The sequence below is a fragment of the Carcharodon carcharias genome, chromosome 8 (assembly GCF_017639515.1).
Source record: "Carcharodon carcharias isolate sCarCar2 chromosome 8, sCarCar2.pri, whole genome shotgun sequence".
NCBI lineage: Eukaryota > Metazoa > Chordata > Chondrichthyes > Lamniformes > Lamnidae > Carcharodon > Carcharodon carcharias.
Genome location: NC_054474.1, coordinates 148,448,877 through 148,461,175, shown reverse-complemented (window position 1 = coordinate 148,461,175; position 12,299 = coordinate 148,448,877). Strand labels below are relative to the sequence as shown.

General features: G+C 47.2%; 1 protein-coding gene and 1 pseudogene across 1 annotated transcript; both read right to left on the bottom strand.

Moving 5' to 3' along the window:
- Window positions 1-401: 401 nt before the first annotated feature.
- Window positions 402-4,537, bottom strand: LOC121281513 (surfeit locus protein 2-like). The gene is made up of 4 exons (XM_041194457.1): window positions 4,528-4,537; window positions 2,268-2,498; window positions 1,583-1,694; window positions 402-523 (listed from the first exon to the last, which is right to left on the bottom strand). The coding sequence occupies exons 1-4, from the start codon at window positions 4,535-4,537 to the stop codon at window positions 490-492; spliced, it is 387 nt and encodes a 128-aa protein (XP_041050391.1). The 3' UTR covers window positions 402-489.
- Window positions 4,538-4,560: 23 nt separating this feature from the next.
- LOC121281512 lies at window positions 4,561-9,647 on the bottom strand (annotated as a pseudogene).
- Window positions 9,648-12,299: the final 2,652 nt, after the last annotated feature.

The window sequence follows — 12,299 nt, the reverse complement described above, 5'->3', positions numbered from 1 at the left end:
CAGCAATGCCTTCAGCACCCTGAGCTCTGGCATTCCCTCTTAAACCCCTCAAGTTGCTCCTTAAAAGTGACCTCTAACCAAGCTTTTAGTCACTTATCCAAATATCTTAAGATTCAGTGTCAAATTTTGTTTGATAATGCTCCCGTGGAGTACCTTAGGATGTCGAAACTACGTTAAAGGTGCTGTATAAATATAAGGTGTTGTGTGCAGATCCCCAAGCAAGTCAGCATTCATTAGAGGAAGAAAGGGAAATGGCTTGACTTTCACTTACATTTGAACACATGGTAAAAAGATGCTCAAAGCCCCACTGTTTCAGATATGGTTTACTTTCTGAACAAATACAAATTGAACTGTACAGTTAACACGCAGCATGTCACACCAGACTTGCGTAGAAGAGTTGAGGCTGTTCCAAGAATCAGTTCCGATTTCCAGCTTTCTGACTCGTCTTAAACTTGCCACGGCTGTTGGGTCTTTGAGGGGCCCCTTCCTTCAATTTCTTCTTTGTAAATGGGTGTGGATGTGTCTGTGTTTTGGGCAGTGTTGGGGTGGGGGGAAGAGAGAAATACATTTTGGATGTCAGGTGAAAAGTTATGAACTGCATTACTTTGATTCCCAACCTTACTTCAGTAATTCAGCCCCTCAAGCTAGTTCTGAGATTTACTCAGATCGTGGCTGATCTGTGTCACAACTCCATTTACCCTCCTTGGCTTAAGTTCTGCCCATACCCACCCAACAAAAATCTGTTCATCTCAAGTCTTGAAAGTTCCCTCCCAATTGTTCCCGTAATCCAGTCTTTTAGTGCGTTTTTAACAAAAACTTGTAGAGAGCTCTGGTCAGACCCCATCTGGCGTAACTGTGATCAGTTCTGGGCACCACACCTCAGCAGCTATATAATATATATATATAATGGTCTTAGGGGGTGCAAGCACGGAATGATACCAGGGTTAAAAGGGTTAAACTGGGAATGGAATATACAGACTAGACTTGCATTCCCTACAGTATAGAAAATTAAGGGGTGATCCCATTGAGGTAATTAAAGGGTTTGAATGGGTAGATAGAAACTATTTCCTCTGTTGGCAGGAATCTATATTAAGGGAGCAGAACCTTAAAATTAGAGCTGGGTTTTTAAAATTAATTCGTGGGATGTATGCTCTGCTGGCAAGGGCCAGCGTTTGTTGTCTCTCAAGGGCAATTAAGGATGGGCAATGTCAGGAAGCACTTCTTCACACAAATTGTAGTGGAAATCTGAGACACACTTCCCCCAGAAAGCTGTTAAAAATTTTAACTCAGTTTGATAGATTTTTGTTAGTTAAGGGTATTGCGGGTTACAGAAACAAGGCGAGTAGATGGAGTTATCGGGGGTTGGCTGGAATGTGGGGTTGAGGTTACATTCAGATTGGCCATTGAATGGCGGAGTGGACTCGAGGGGCCTACGCCTGCTCCTAATTCGTATGTAAGATAGGGATCAGCCACGTTCTAATTAAATGGCAGAACAGGCCTGATGGGCTGAATGGCTTCCTAAGAACAGCAGGAATTAAACTCATTCCTTGCTAGTCTTGTGTGATGGGGTGCAGTCTTTTACCTTTTTCCGTTTCCTTGGCAATTGTGTCTCGACCTCCATCTTCTCACTGTCACTATGCCCTTGTTCAGCAGCAACTCTGTCCTTGAGTCGTCTTTTCTGCTAAAGAGATGTTCTGTAAGATAAATGTTGACTGTCAGGACTAAACAGGTCACCTGAGGCCCAAGAATGTGAGGGAGCTGGATTAACATCAGTAGAGATACAGTCATTAACACAGCACTGGAGGAGCGGGGTTACTGAGTGACAGTGTGAAGGAGCTGGATTAACATCAGTAGAGATACAGTCAGTAACACAGGACACTGGGGGAGAGAGGGGTACTGAGTGACGGTGTGTGGGAGCTGGATTAACATCAGTAGAGATACATTATTCTCCTGAGTTTTTTTTTTTTAAACAGCAAGTTGTGATCTGGAATGCGCCGCCTGAAAGGTTGGTGGAAACAGATTCAACAGTAACTTTCGAAAGGGAATTAGGTAAATGTGGGGAATGTGCAATGCTATGGGGAAAAAACAGGAGAGTGGGAACAATTGGACAGCTCTACAAAGAGTCAGCAAAGGCAGGGTGGGCCTAATGGCCACCTCCTGTGCTGGGTGATTGTAACAGAAATCTCAGCTCTCTAATCCATGGTGGGATTCAGGCTAAAGGTCACAGCTTCCAACCAGTCTCTCAGATTCAGCTTGCAATAACTCACCTGGATACAGGTCACTCATACTGTCATCCGAGTTGTCACTCTCACTTCCTTCACTCTCGTCCGGCGCCCAGAATGTCTTCTGATTATGATAAGGCTCCTCTCTGTTGGATTCCCGATTCCGTTTTTTCTTCTGTGACAGGCACGCTGGGACGAAGGGGACGCCAAGAGCAGTGCACTCGTTGACTGAGTCGAGATAGATGGAGAAAACGTTAGAGGTGTGAGGGTGTGTCACTGTGCCCCAACACCCCACCCACCATCAGGGCAACACTGGTCAGGGCAATGGTTTCACTGCCACCACCCTTCTTCCCCCTGACCCCACCAAACTCCCCCAAGTTTCAGGCTCAGGCATGCAACTTCCACACCAGGTGCTCACAGTTACAGACTGGAATCTAATCGAGGGGTTGGGGTGGTTTATATATAGACTAATAGATACCCGGGAAGTGAGTTACAGGACTGGAATTCTAATCGAGGGATTTGGGGTGGTTTATATATAGAATAACAGATACCCGAGAGTTACAGACCGGAATCTAATCGAGGGGTTCGGGGGGGGGGGGGGGGGGGAGTTTATGTATTGAATAACAGATACCTGGGAGTGAGTTACAGACTGAATCTAATCGAGGGGTTCGGGGAGGTTTATATATAGAATAACAAGATACTGGGAGTGAGTTACAGACTGGAAGCTAATCGAGGGAGTTCGGGATGGTTTTTATATTGAATAATAGATACACGGGAGTGAGTTAGAGACTGGATATAATCGAGGGGTTCGGTGGGGTTTATATATAGAATAATAAATACCTGGGAGTGAGTTACAGGACTGGAATCTAATGGAGGGGGTCTCGGGGGGGGGAGTTTATGTATTGAATAACAGATACCTGGGAGTGAGTTACAGACTGGAATCTAATCGAGGGGTTCGGTGGGGTTTATACATAGAATAACAGATACCTGGAGTGAGTTACAGACTGGAAGCTAATCGAGGGGTTCGGGGTGGTTTATATATAGAATAATGATACACGGGAGTGAGTTAGAGACTGGAAATCTAATCGAGGGGTTCGGTGGGGTTTATATATAGAATAGTAAATACCTGGGAGTGAGTTACAGACTGGAATCTAATCGAGGGGTACAGGGTAATTTATATATAGAATAATAGATACACGGGAGTGAGTTAGAGACTGGAATCAATCGAGGGGCTCAGGGTGGTTTATATATAGAATAATAGATACCCGGGAGGTGAGTTACAGGACTGGAATCTAATCGAGGGGTTCGGTGGGGTTATACATAGAATAACAGATACCTGGGAGTGAGTTACAGGACTGGAAGCTAATCGAGGGGTTCGGGGTGGTATATATATAGAATAATAGATACACGGAGGTGAGTTAGAGACTGGAATCTAGCGAGGGGTTCGGTGGGGTTTATATATAGAATAATAAATACCTGGGAGTGAGTTACAGACTGGATTCTAATCGAGGGGTACAGGGTAACTTTATATATAGAATAATAGATACACGGGAGTGAGTTAGAGACCTGGAGATCCAATCGAGGGGCTCAGGGGTGGTTTATATATGAATAATAGATACCCGGGAGTGAGTCAACAGACTGGAATCTAATCGAGGGGTACAGGGTAGTTTATATATTAGAATAATTAGATATACGGGAGTGAATTAGAGACTGGAATCCAATCAAGGGGTTCGGTGGCGTTTATATATAGAATAGATACCCGGGATGTGAATTTACAGGACTGGAAATCTAATCGAGGGGTTTGGGTGGTTATATATAGAATAATAGATACCCGGGAGTGCGTTACAGACTGGAATCCAATCGAGGGCTCAGGGGTGGTTATATATAGAATAATAGATACCTGGGAGTGAGTTACAGACTGGAATCTAATCGAGGGGTACAGGGTAGTTTTATACATAGAATAATTATTACATACGGGAGTGAGTCTAGAGACTGGAATCAAAACAAGGGGTTCGGGCTGGCATTTATATAAGAATAATAGTACCGGGAGTGAGTTACAGACTGGAAATCTAATCGAGGGGTTTGGGTGGGTTTATACAGAATAATAGATACCCCGGGAGTGAGTTTAACAGACTGGAATCCAATCGAGGGGCTCAGGGTGGTTTATATATAGAATATAGATACCCGGGACGTGAGTTACAGACTGGAATCTAATCGAGTAATTTTGAACTTGAAGCTAATTTGACAAAACCTTGAGTTGATGAGAACTAATTATCTAAGCCCCCACAATTATTAAATTTCAAACTATTATTCATCCAGTGCACTTTCTACTCCATTTTTAATCTCTCCTCCACCTGAACCGCAGACTCACATTCTTCAGTGCTCTTTGGTAGCGTTTCCCATTCACATGACGAAGAATATGTTGCGGAATCTTGTTAATGTGGCGGATTTGTCAATTTACTAAACAGAGCTGCTGCCTGAACAGATACAAGAAGAATTAAAGTGGGACCTTGCATTTCTATTGCACTTTCACCACCTCAGGACATCCCAAATTGCCTTTACAGTTAATGAAGCACTTTGTAGAACTATGTTCACTGTTGCAATGTAGGAAATGGGGCAGCCACTATGCGCTCAACAAGCTCCCAGAAAACTGCAGGGTGATAACGACCAGAAATTCTCTTTTACTGATGATGATGGAGAAATATTGGCAAAGACTCCTGGAGAATTCCCCTGCTCTTTTCTGAAATTTGTGGCCATGGGATCTTTTCATCCCCAGAGAGGGCAGATGGGGCCTCAGTTTGATGTGGTGAATGACAGCACCTCAGATAGTACAGCACTCCCTCAGTACCACCCCTCCCAACAGTGCAGTGCTCCCTCAGTATTGACCCTCCAATGGTGTGTTGCTCCCTCAGTACTGACCATTAAACAGTGCAGTGCACCCTCAGTACTGACCTCCACAGTGCAGTGCACCCTCGTACTGACCCTCCGAAGGTTGCAGTGCTCCCTCAGTACTGACCCTCCGAAGGTGCAGTGCTCCCTCAGTACTGACCCTTGAACAGTGCAGTGCTCCCTCGTACTAACCCTCCAAAGATGCAGCAACTCCCTCAGTACTGACCCTCCGAAGGTGCAGCGCTCCCCTCAGTACTGACCCTCGAAGGTGCAGCCGCTCCCTCGGTACTGACCCCCTCCAAAGGTGCAGCGCTCCCTCGGTACTGACCCTCCAAAGGTGCAGCGCTCCCTCGGTACTGACCCTCCAAAGGTGCAGCGCTCCCCTCAGCATGACCCTCCAAAGGTGCCAGTGCTCCCTCGTACTGACCCTTCCAACAGTGCTGCGCCTTCAGTGTGACCCTCGCAACAGTGCTGCGCCTCTTCCGTGTTGACCCTCCAACAGTGCAGCACTTCCCTCAGCACTGACCCCTCCGAAGATGCAGTGCTCCCTCACTACTGACCCTCCGAAGGTGCAGTTGCTTCCTCTCTATACTGACCCACCGTAGGTGCAGGGCTCCCTCAATAACTGACCCTTCCGAAGGTTGCAGTGCTCCCTTCAATACTGACCCATCCGAAGGTGCAGTGCTCCCTCAATACTGACCCACCAACAGCGCAGTGCTTTCAGTACTGACCCATCCAACAGTGCAGCACTCCCTCATGCACTTGACCTCACATCAGTGCAACACTCCCCAAGCACTGATACCTCCGAAGGTGCAGCGCTCCCCTTACTACTGAACCCTCCGAAGGTGCAGCGCTCCCTTACTACTGACCCATCCGAAGGTTGGCAGCGCGCTCCTTACTACTGACCCTCCGAAGATCAGCGCTCCACTTTCTACTGACCCTCCGAAGGTTGCAGCGCTCACTTACTACTGTCTCCTCCGAAGGTGCAGCGCTCCCTTACTACTGGTCCCTCCGAAGGTGCAGCGCTCCCTTTCTTACTGACCCTCCGAAGGTGCAGCGCTCCCTTACTACTGACCCTCCGAAGGTGCAGCGCTCCCTTACTACTGACCCTCCGAAGGTGCAGCGCTCCCTTACTACTGACCCTCTGAAGGTGCAGCGCTCCCTCGGTACTGACCCTCCGAAGGTGCAGCGCTCCCTCAGTACTGACCCTCCGAAGGTGCAGCGCTCCCTCAGTACTGACCCTCCGAAGGTGCAGCGCTCCCTCAGTACTGACCCTCCGAAGGTGCAGCGCTCCCTCGGGACTGACCCTCCGAAGGTGCAGCGCTCCCTCGGGACTGACCCTCTGAAGGTGCAGCGCTCCCTTGGGACTGACCCTCCGAAGGTGCAGCGCTCCCTCAGCACTGACCCTCCGAAGGTGCAGTGCTCCCTCAGTACTGACCCTCCAACAGTGCTGCACCTTCAGTGCTGACCCTCCAACAGTGCAGCACTCGCTCAGCACTGACCCTCTGAAGATACAGTGCTCCCTCACTATTGACCCTCTGAAGGTGCAGTGCTCCCTCAATACTGACCCTCCGAAGGTGCAGTGTTCCCTCATTCTGACCCTGCCGAAAGGTGCAGTGCTCCCTCAATACTTGGACCCTCCAACAGCGCAGTGCCTTTCAGTACGCACCCTCCAACAGTGGCAGCACTCCCTCAGCACTGACCCTCCAACAGTGCAGCACTCCTCAGCACTGACCCCGGAAGGTTTGCAAGCGCTCCCTTACTACTGACCCTATCCAACAGTGAGTGCACCTCCAGTATTTGACCCCTCCAAAGGTGCAGTTCTCCCTCAGTACTGACCCTCCAAAGGTGCAGTGCTCCCCTCAGTACTGAACCTCCAACAGTGCAGCACTCCCTCAGTTTACTGACCCTCCAACAGTGCAGCGTTCCCTCAGTACTGACCTGTCCTGAGAGTGTATAGATTGCACTAAACCTTCAGACAGCTTGATTCTGAAGATCTCGTACTTCGGATTTTTTGCTACTGGGGTCGATGTGTGGCTCATACTGACTGTAGTTAAATGGCTCCTCATTGACAGGCGCTGGTATTTCTTGCACTTGGTGTAGGCCTGCAGATCTGCCAATCGGCATGGGCAACTCATGCCCGGTCAGAGAACATTTCACCTTCGACACATAGCAGAATATAAACTTTACAATCAGTTGAAAATATTTTCAGTAATTTGCTTCGATTCTCACACTTCAAAAGTTATTGATCCCACGACATAATCCCAGTGAGCTAGCCCAACAGGTCCCTAAACCACAATGGTTGCTTAATGTTGTATGCTGTTTGTGGGATCTTGCTCTGCAAGCGTTGGTTGCTAATTCTGCTGGACACAACCCAATCCCAGCGCTTCTGGGCATCAGCATTTATCCTCGTCGTACCTAGTGGACTGACTAAGATCCTGGAGAGTTTTCGGACCAAGAAACTGGTTCAATTTCAAGTGAAGTACGTATCTTCAAATGGACCATCATTTCAGTGAAATAGAGCATTTCATTCTGCCCTTCATGCAAGGAGAACATAAACATTTACCCTCTTAACCCAGTCCCCTCTCTGTCACCCCTGCCCTCCCCATGCCACCCACAAACCTACAGACTCAGAATCTTGCAAGCTAACAAGCATCAACTTATTTTTTATCAATTCTGGGGTTGTGTGTGTTGCTGGCAAGACTGATATTTACTGTCTGTGCCCAGTTGTCCTCTGAAGATAGTGGTGAGCCTTTGTACAAACTTGACAGAATTAACAGTCTCACTATGCCACTTCAGAGAGCAATCACATTGGTGTGGGACTGGAGTCACATGTAGCCCGAGTGCAGGCAAGGACGGCAGGTTTCATTCCCTAAGGGACATTAGCGACTCATTGGGCTTTTTACAACAATCCGACAGATTCTTATACTGATTACAGATTTTTATTTCAAATTCTTAAAACGTCCACTGTCGGATTTGAACTCATATTGTCTGGATTACAGCAACAAAACCACTGCATCCAATGTCCTCACTTATCACTCCACCAGCTTCCACATTCAAAGGATCATCCGCCACCATTTCCGCCAACTCCAGCATGATGCCACCACCAAACACATCTTCATATCTTCCCTTCACCACCCCCCCACCCCCCGTGGCATTCCGCAGGGATCGTTCCCTCCGGGACACCCTGGTCCACTCCTCCATCACCCCCTACACCTCAACCCCCTCCCACGGCACCTTCCCATCCAACCGCAGAAGGGTCAACATCTGCCCCTTTACTTCCCCCCTCCTCACTGTCCAAGGGCCCAAACACTCCTTTCAAGTGAAGCAGCATTTCATTTACACTTCCCTCAATTTAGTCCACTGCATTCGCTGCTCCTAATGCGGTTTCCTCTACATTGGAGAGACCATGCGGTTTCCTCTATATTGGAGAGACCAAACACAGACCGGTGACCGCTTTGCGGAGCACCTTCGGTCTGTCTGTAAGCATTACCTAGACTTCCCTGTCGCTTGTCATTTCAACACTCCACCCTGCTTTCATGCCCACGTCTGTCCTTGGCTTGCTGCATTGTTCCAGTGAAGCTCAACGCAAACTGGAGGAACAGCACCTCATCTTCCGACTAGGCACTTTACAGACTTCCAGACTGAATACTGAGTTCAACAATTTTAGATCATGAACTCTCTCCTCCATCCCCACCCCCTTTCCGATCCCCTTTTTTCCAATAATTTATATAGATTTTTATTTTCCCACCTATTTCCATTATTTTTAAACGTATTTCCATCCATTGTTTTATCTCTACCTTTTAGCTTTTTTCGATCCTTTCACCCCACCCCACTCCACCCCCACGAGGGCTATCTGTACCTTGCTTGTCCTTCTTTCTACTCTTCATTAGCACATTCCTTTAGATAATATCACCACCTTCAACACCTCTTTGACCTTTTGTGACATCTTTTGGTTATCTCCACCTATCACTGGCCTTCTATCCAGCTCTTCTTGTTTCCCACCCCCCCCCCCCCCCTTTAACCAGCTTATATTTCACATCTCTTCTATTTTTACTTAGTTCTGTTGAAGGGTCATTAGGACTCGAAACGTTAACTGTTTTCCTCTCTGCAGATGCTGCCAGACCTGCTGAGTTTTTCCAGCTGTTGTTGTTTTTGTACTGCATCCAATCTCATTCTTGCCTCAAGCAGGAGTCTCCTCGTGATCTTTCGCAAGAGAAAACGAGAGGTTTTTTAAAGAGCTGCTGCAAATATCCACACAGAGGGGCAGCAGGTAACCCTCCATCTGCAAACAAGAGACCAGAGGGTTACCTGCTATTTATGGAGCTGGGGGGGGGGGGGGGGGTTTGAAGGTCTCTCCGCCCCGCACTCACCCGGTTGTCGTGGCCGGGCTGCAGCGCCGGGTGTTGCTGGAGGAAGGCGGCCAGTTCCGGGGACAGGGAAGCGGAGGCCGGGCCCGGCTTCGCCTCCATGGAGCCGGTGTCGATCCGATTAGAATCGAGCGCAGCCACTGAACTTCCGGGTCCAGCACATGGGCCGCCCGGAACCGGAAATAGACGTTTGGCAACACATCCGGATTTTAAAACTAAAATGACCACGAACTCCATTTAATATTTAAATTGTCCTCAGATTCTCAAACCCCCCCACCCCCCAGAGTTCAAGCTCCGATCAGCCACCTCCCCGCCCGCAACACAGATTAAAACCATTTCTTGAAAAGTTTATTATTCCAGGAAGCTCTTTGGCGGTAAATGCGGGACTTCCGGTAAAATGGTGGATGTGAATGTGCCCTATCTCCACCCCTTTGAAACATGTGACCTTTATTCAGTCAGAATGGGACCATCCAATAAAAATAAAACCTGAAGGGGCTGATTGTTTCTAGATACTCCAGTCTATGTCTATGTAATTTTTGAAATAAAAACTGAAAATGCTGGAAATACTTAGCAAGGCAGCATTTTTTTAATTTCACGGGATGAGGCCCTTGCTGACTGGGCCAGCATTTATTGCCCATCCCTAGTTGCCCCTTGAGAAGGTGGTGGTGAGCTGCCTTTTTGAACCGCTTCAGTCCCTGTGGTGTAGGTACACCCACAGTGCTGTTAAGGAGGGAGTTCCAGGATTTGGACCCAGCGACAGTGAAGGAACAGCGATGTGGTAGAGAGAGGAACAGATTTAATGTTTCAAGTTGAATATGACTCCTCTTCAGAACAGAGCAACTGGCTACCTGGCCCAACTGCTTCATGTGCTTTTTTTGCTCCACACGAACTTCCTCCTGCCCCTCTTCATCTCACTCTATCATTATATCCTTCTATTCCTTTCTCCCTTAATGCCAATCTCCTGCCTGTTCCCCTGTACCCCTGCACATTGTTTTTATTTAAATAATCATCCAATGCCCTCTTGAATGCCTCACTTGAACCTGCCTCCATCACACTTCCAAGCAGTGCATTCAAACCCTAACTACTCACTTTGTGAAAAAGTTTTTTCTCACCTCGCACTTGCCCCTTTTGCAAAACACTTTAAAATTGTGCCCTCTGGTTCTTGATCCGTTTATGAGCAGGAACAGTTTCTCTATCTACCCTGTCCAGACCCCTCATGATTTTGAAAACTTCTATCAAGTCTCCTCTTAGCCTTCTCCTCTCCATGGAAAACAGTCCCAACTTCTCCAACCTTTCTCATAACTGAATTGTCTCATCCCTGGAACCATTCTTGTAAACCTCTTCTACACTGTCTCCAATATGTTCACATCCTTCCTAAAGTGTGGTGTCCAGAACTGCACACAATTCTCCTGCTGATGTCTAACCAGTATCTTATATAAGTTCATCATAACCTCCCTGCTCTTGTATTCTATGCCCCTCCTAATGAAGCCTAGTATACTGTATGCTTTAGTAACAGTGCACTCTACCTGTCCTGATACCTTTAATGACTTATGTACAGACACACCTAGCTCTCTCTGTTCCTGCACACCCTTTAGAATAGAATCCTTTATTTTATACTCTCTCTCCTTGTACTTTGTACCAAAGTGCATCACCTCACACTTCTCTGCATTGAGCTTCATCTGCCACCTATCTGCCCCCTCCACCAACTTGTCAATGTCCCTTTGAAGTTCTACACAGTCCTTCTCACAGTTTACAATTCTCCCAAATTTTGTGTCATCTGCAAACTTTGAAATTGTCCCCTGCACACCAAAACCTAGATCATTAATATATATCAGGAAAAGCAAGGGTCCCAATACTGACCCCTGGGGAACTCCACTACAAACCTTCTTCCAGCCTGAAAAATACCCATTAACCATTTCTCTCTGTTCCTATCCCTCAACCAATTTTGTATCCATATTGCTACTGTCCCTTTTATTCCATGACCTATAACTTTCCTCACAAGTCTATTGTGTGGCACCTTATCAAATGTCTTTTGGAAGTACATACACATCACATCAATGGCCTTGCCCTCATTAACCATCTCTGTTACCTCTTTGAAAAACTCCAGCAAGTTAGTTAGACATGATTCGCCTTTAATAAATCCATGCTGACTCTTCCAAATCAATCCACATTTTTCCATGTGACTATTAATTCTATCCTGAATAATTGTTTCCAGAAGATTCCCCAACATCAAAGCTAAACTGACTGTTCTGTGATTGCAGGGCAGAAATTTACAACATTTTTTGAACAAGGGTGCAATGTTTGCTATTCTCTAGTCCTCAGGCACCTCCCCCAAATCCAGGGAACATGGAAAGAAAGCAGTCAGTGCTTTGGGATGTCGTCAGAATGTGAACAAGAAGGTGACAGAAACAGCAACCAGGGAGATTCAGCATGAGGCATAGTGGTGCAAGGAACAGTACAAAAGGCTGGTCGACCCATAGGCAGAAACAGACACATGCTGCAATGCAGCACTGAACCAGGGGTGGCAGCATTGTCCAGTGAACAGGAGAAATGAGGGAAACTTCAACCAACAGCCTGGGTGAGTCTGGAGATCTCAGTTTGATGCAGCAGAGAAAGATGTATAAATATGTTCGGGTGAGAAATGGACATGTTACCTCAGTCATTCTGTCAAGGGTATATCAGAGCGTTATGGTGAGCGGTGTGGAGTATATCTGGGTGTTACAGTGTAGGGTGTGGGGTATATCAGAGTGTTAGAGTCAGGGGTGTGGGGTATGTCAGAGTATTACAGTGAGGGGTGTGGGATATATCAGAGTGTTAC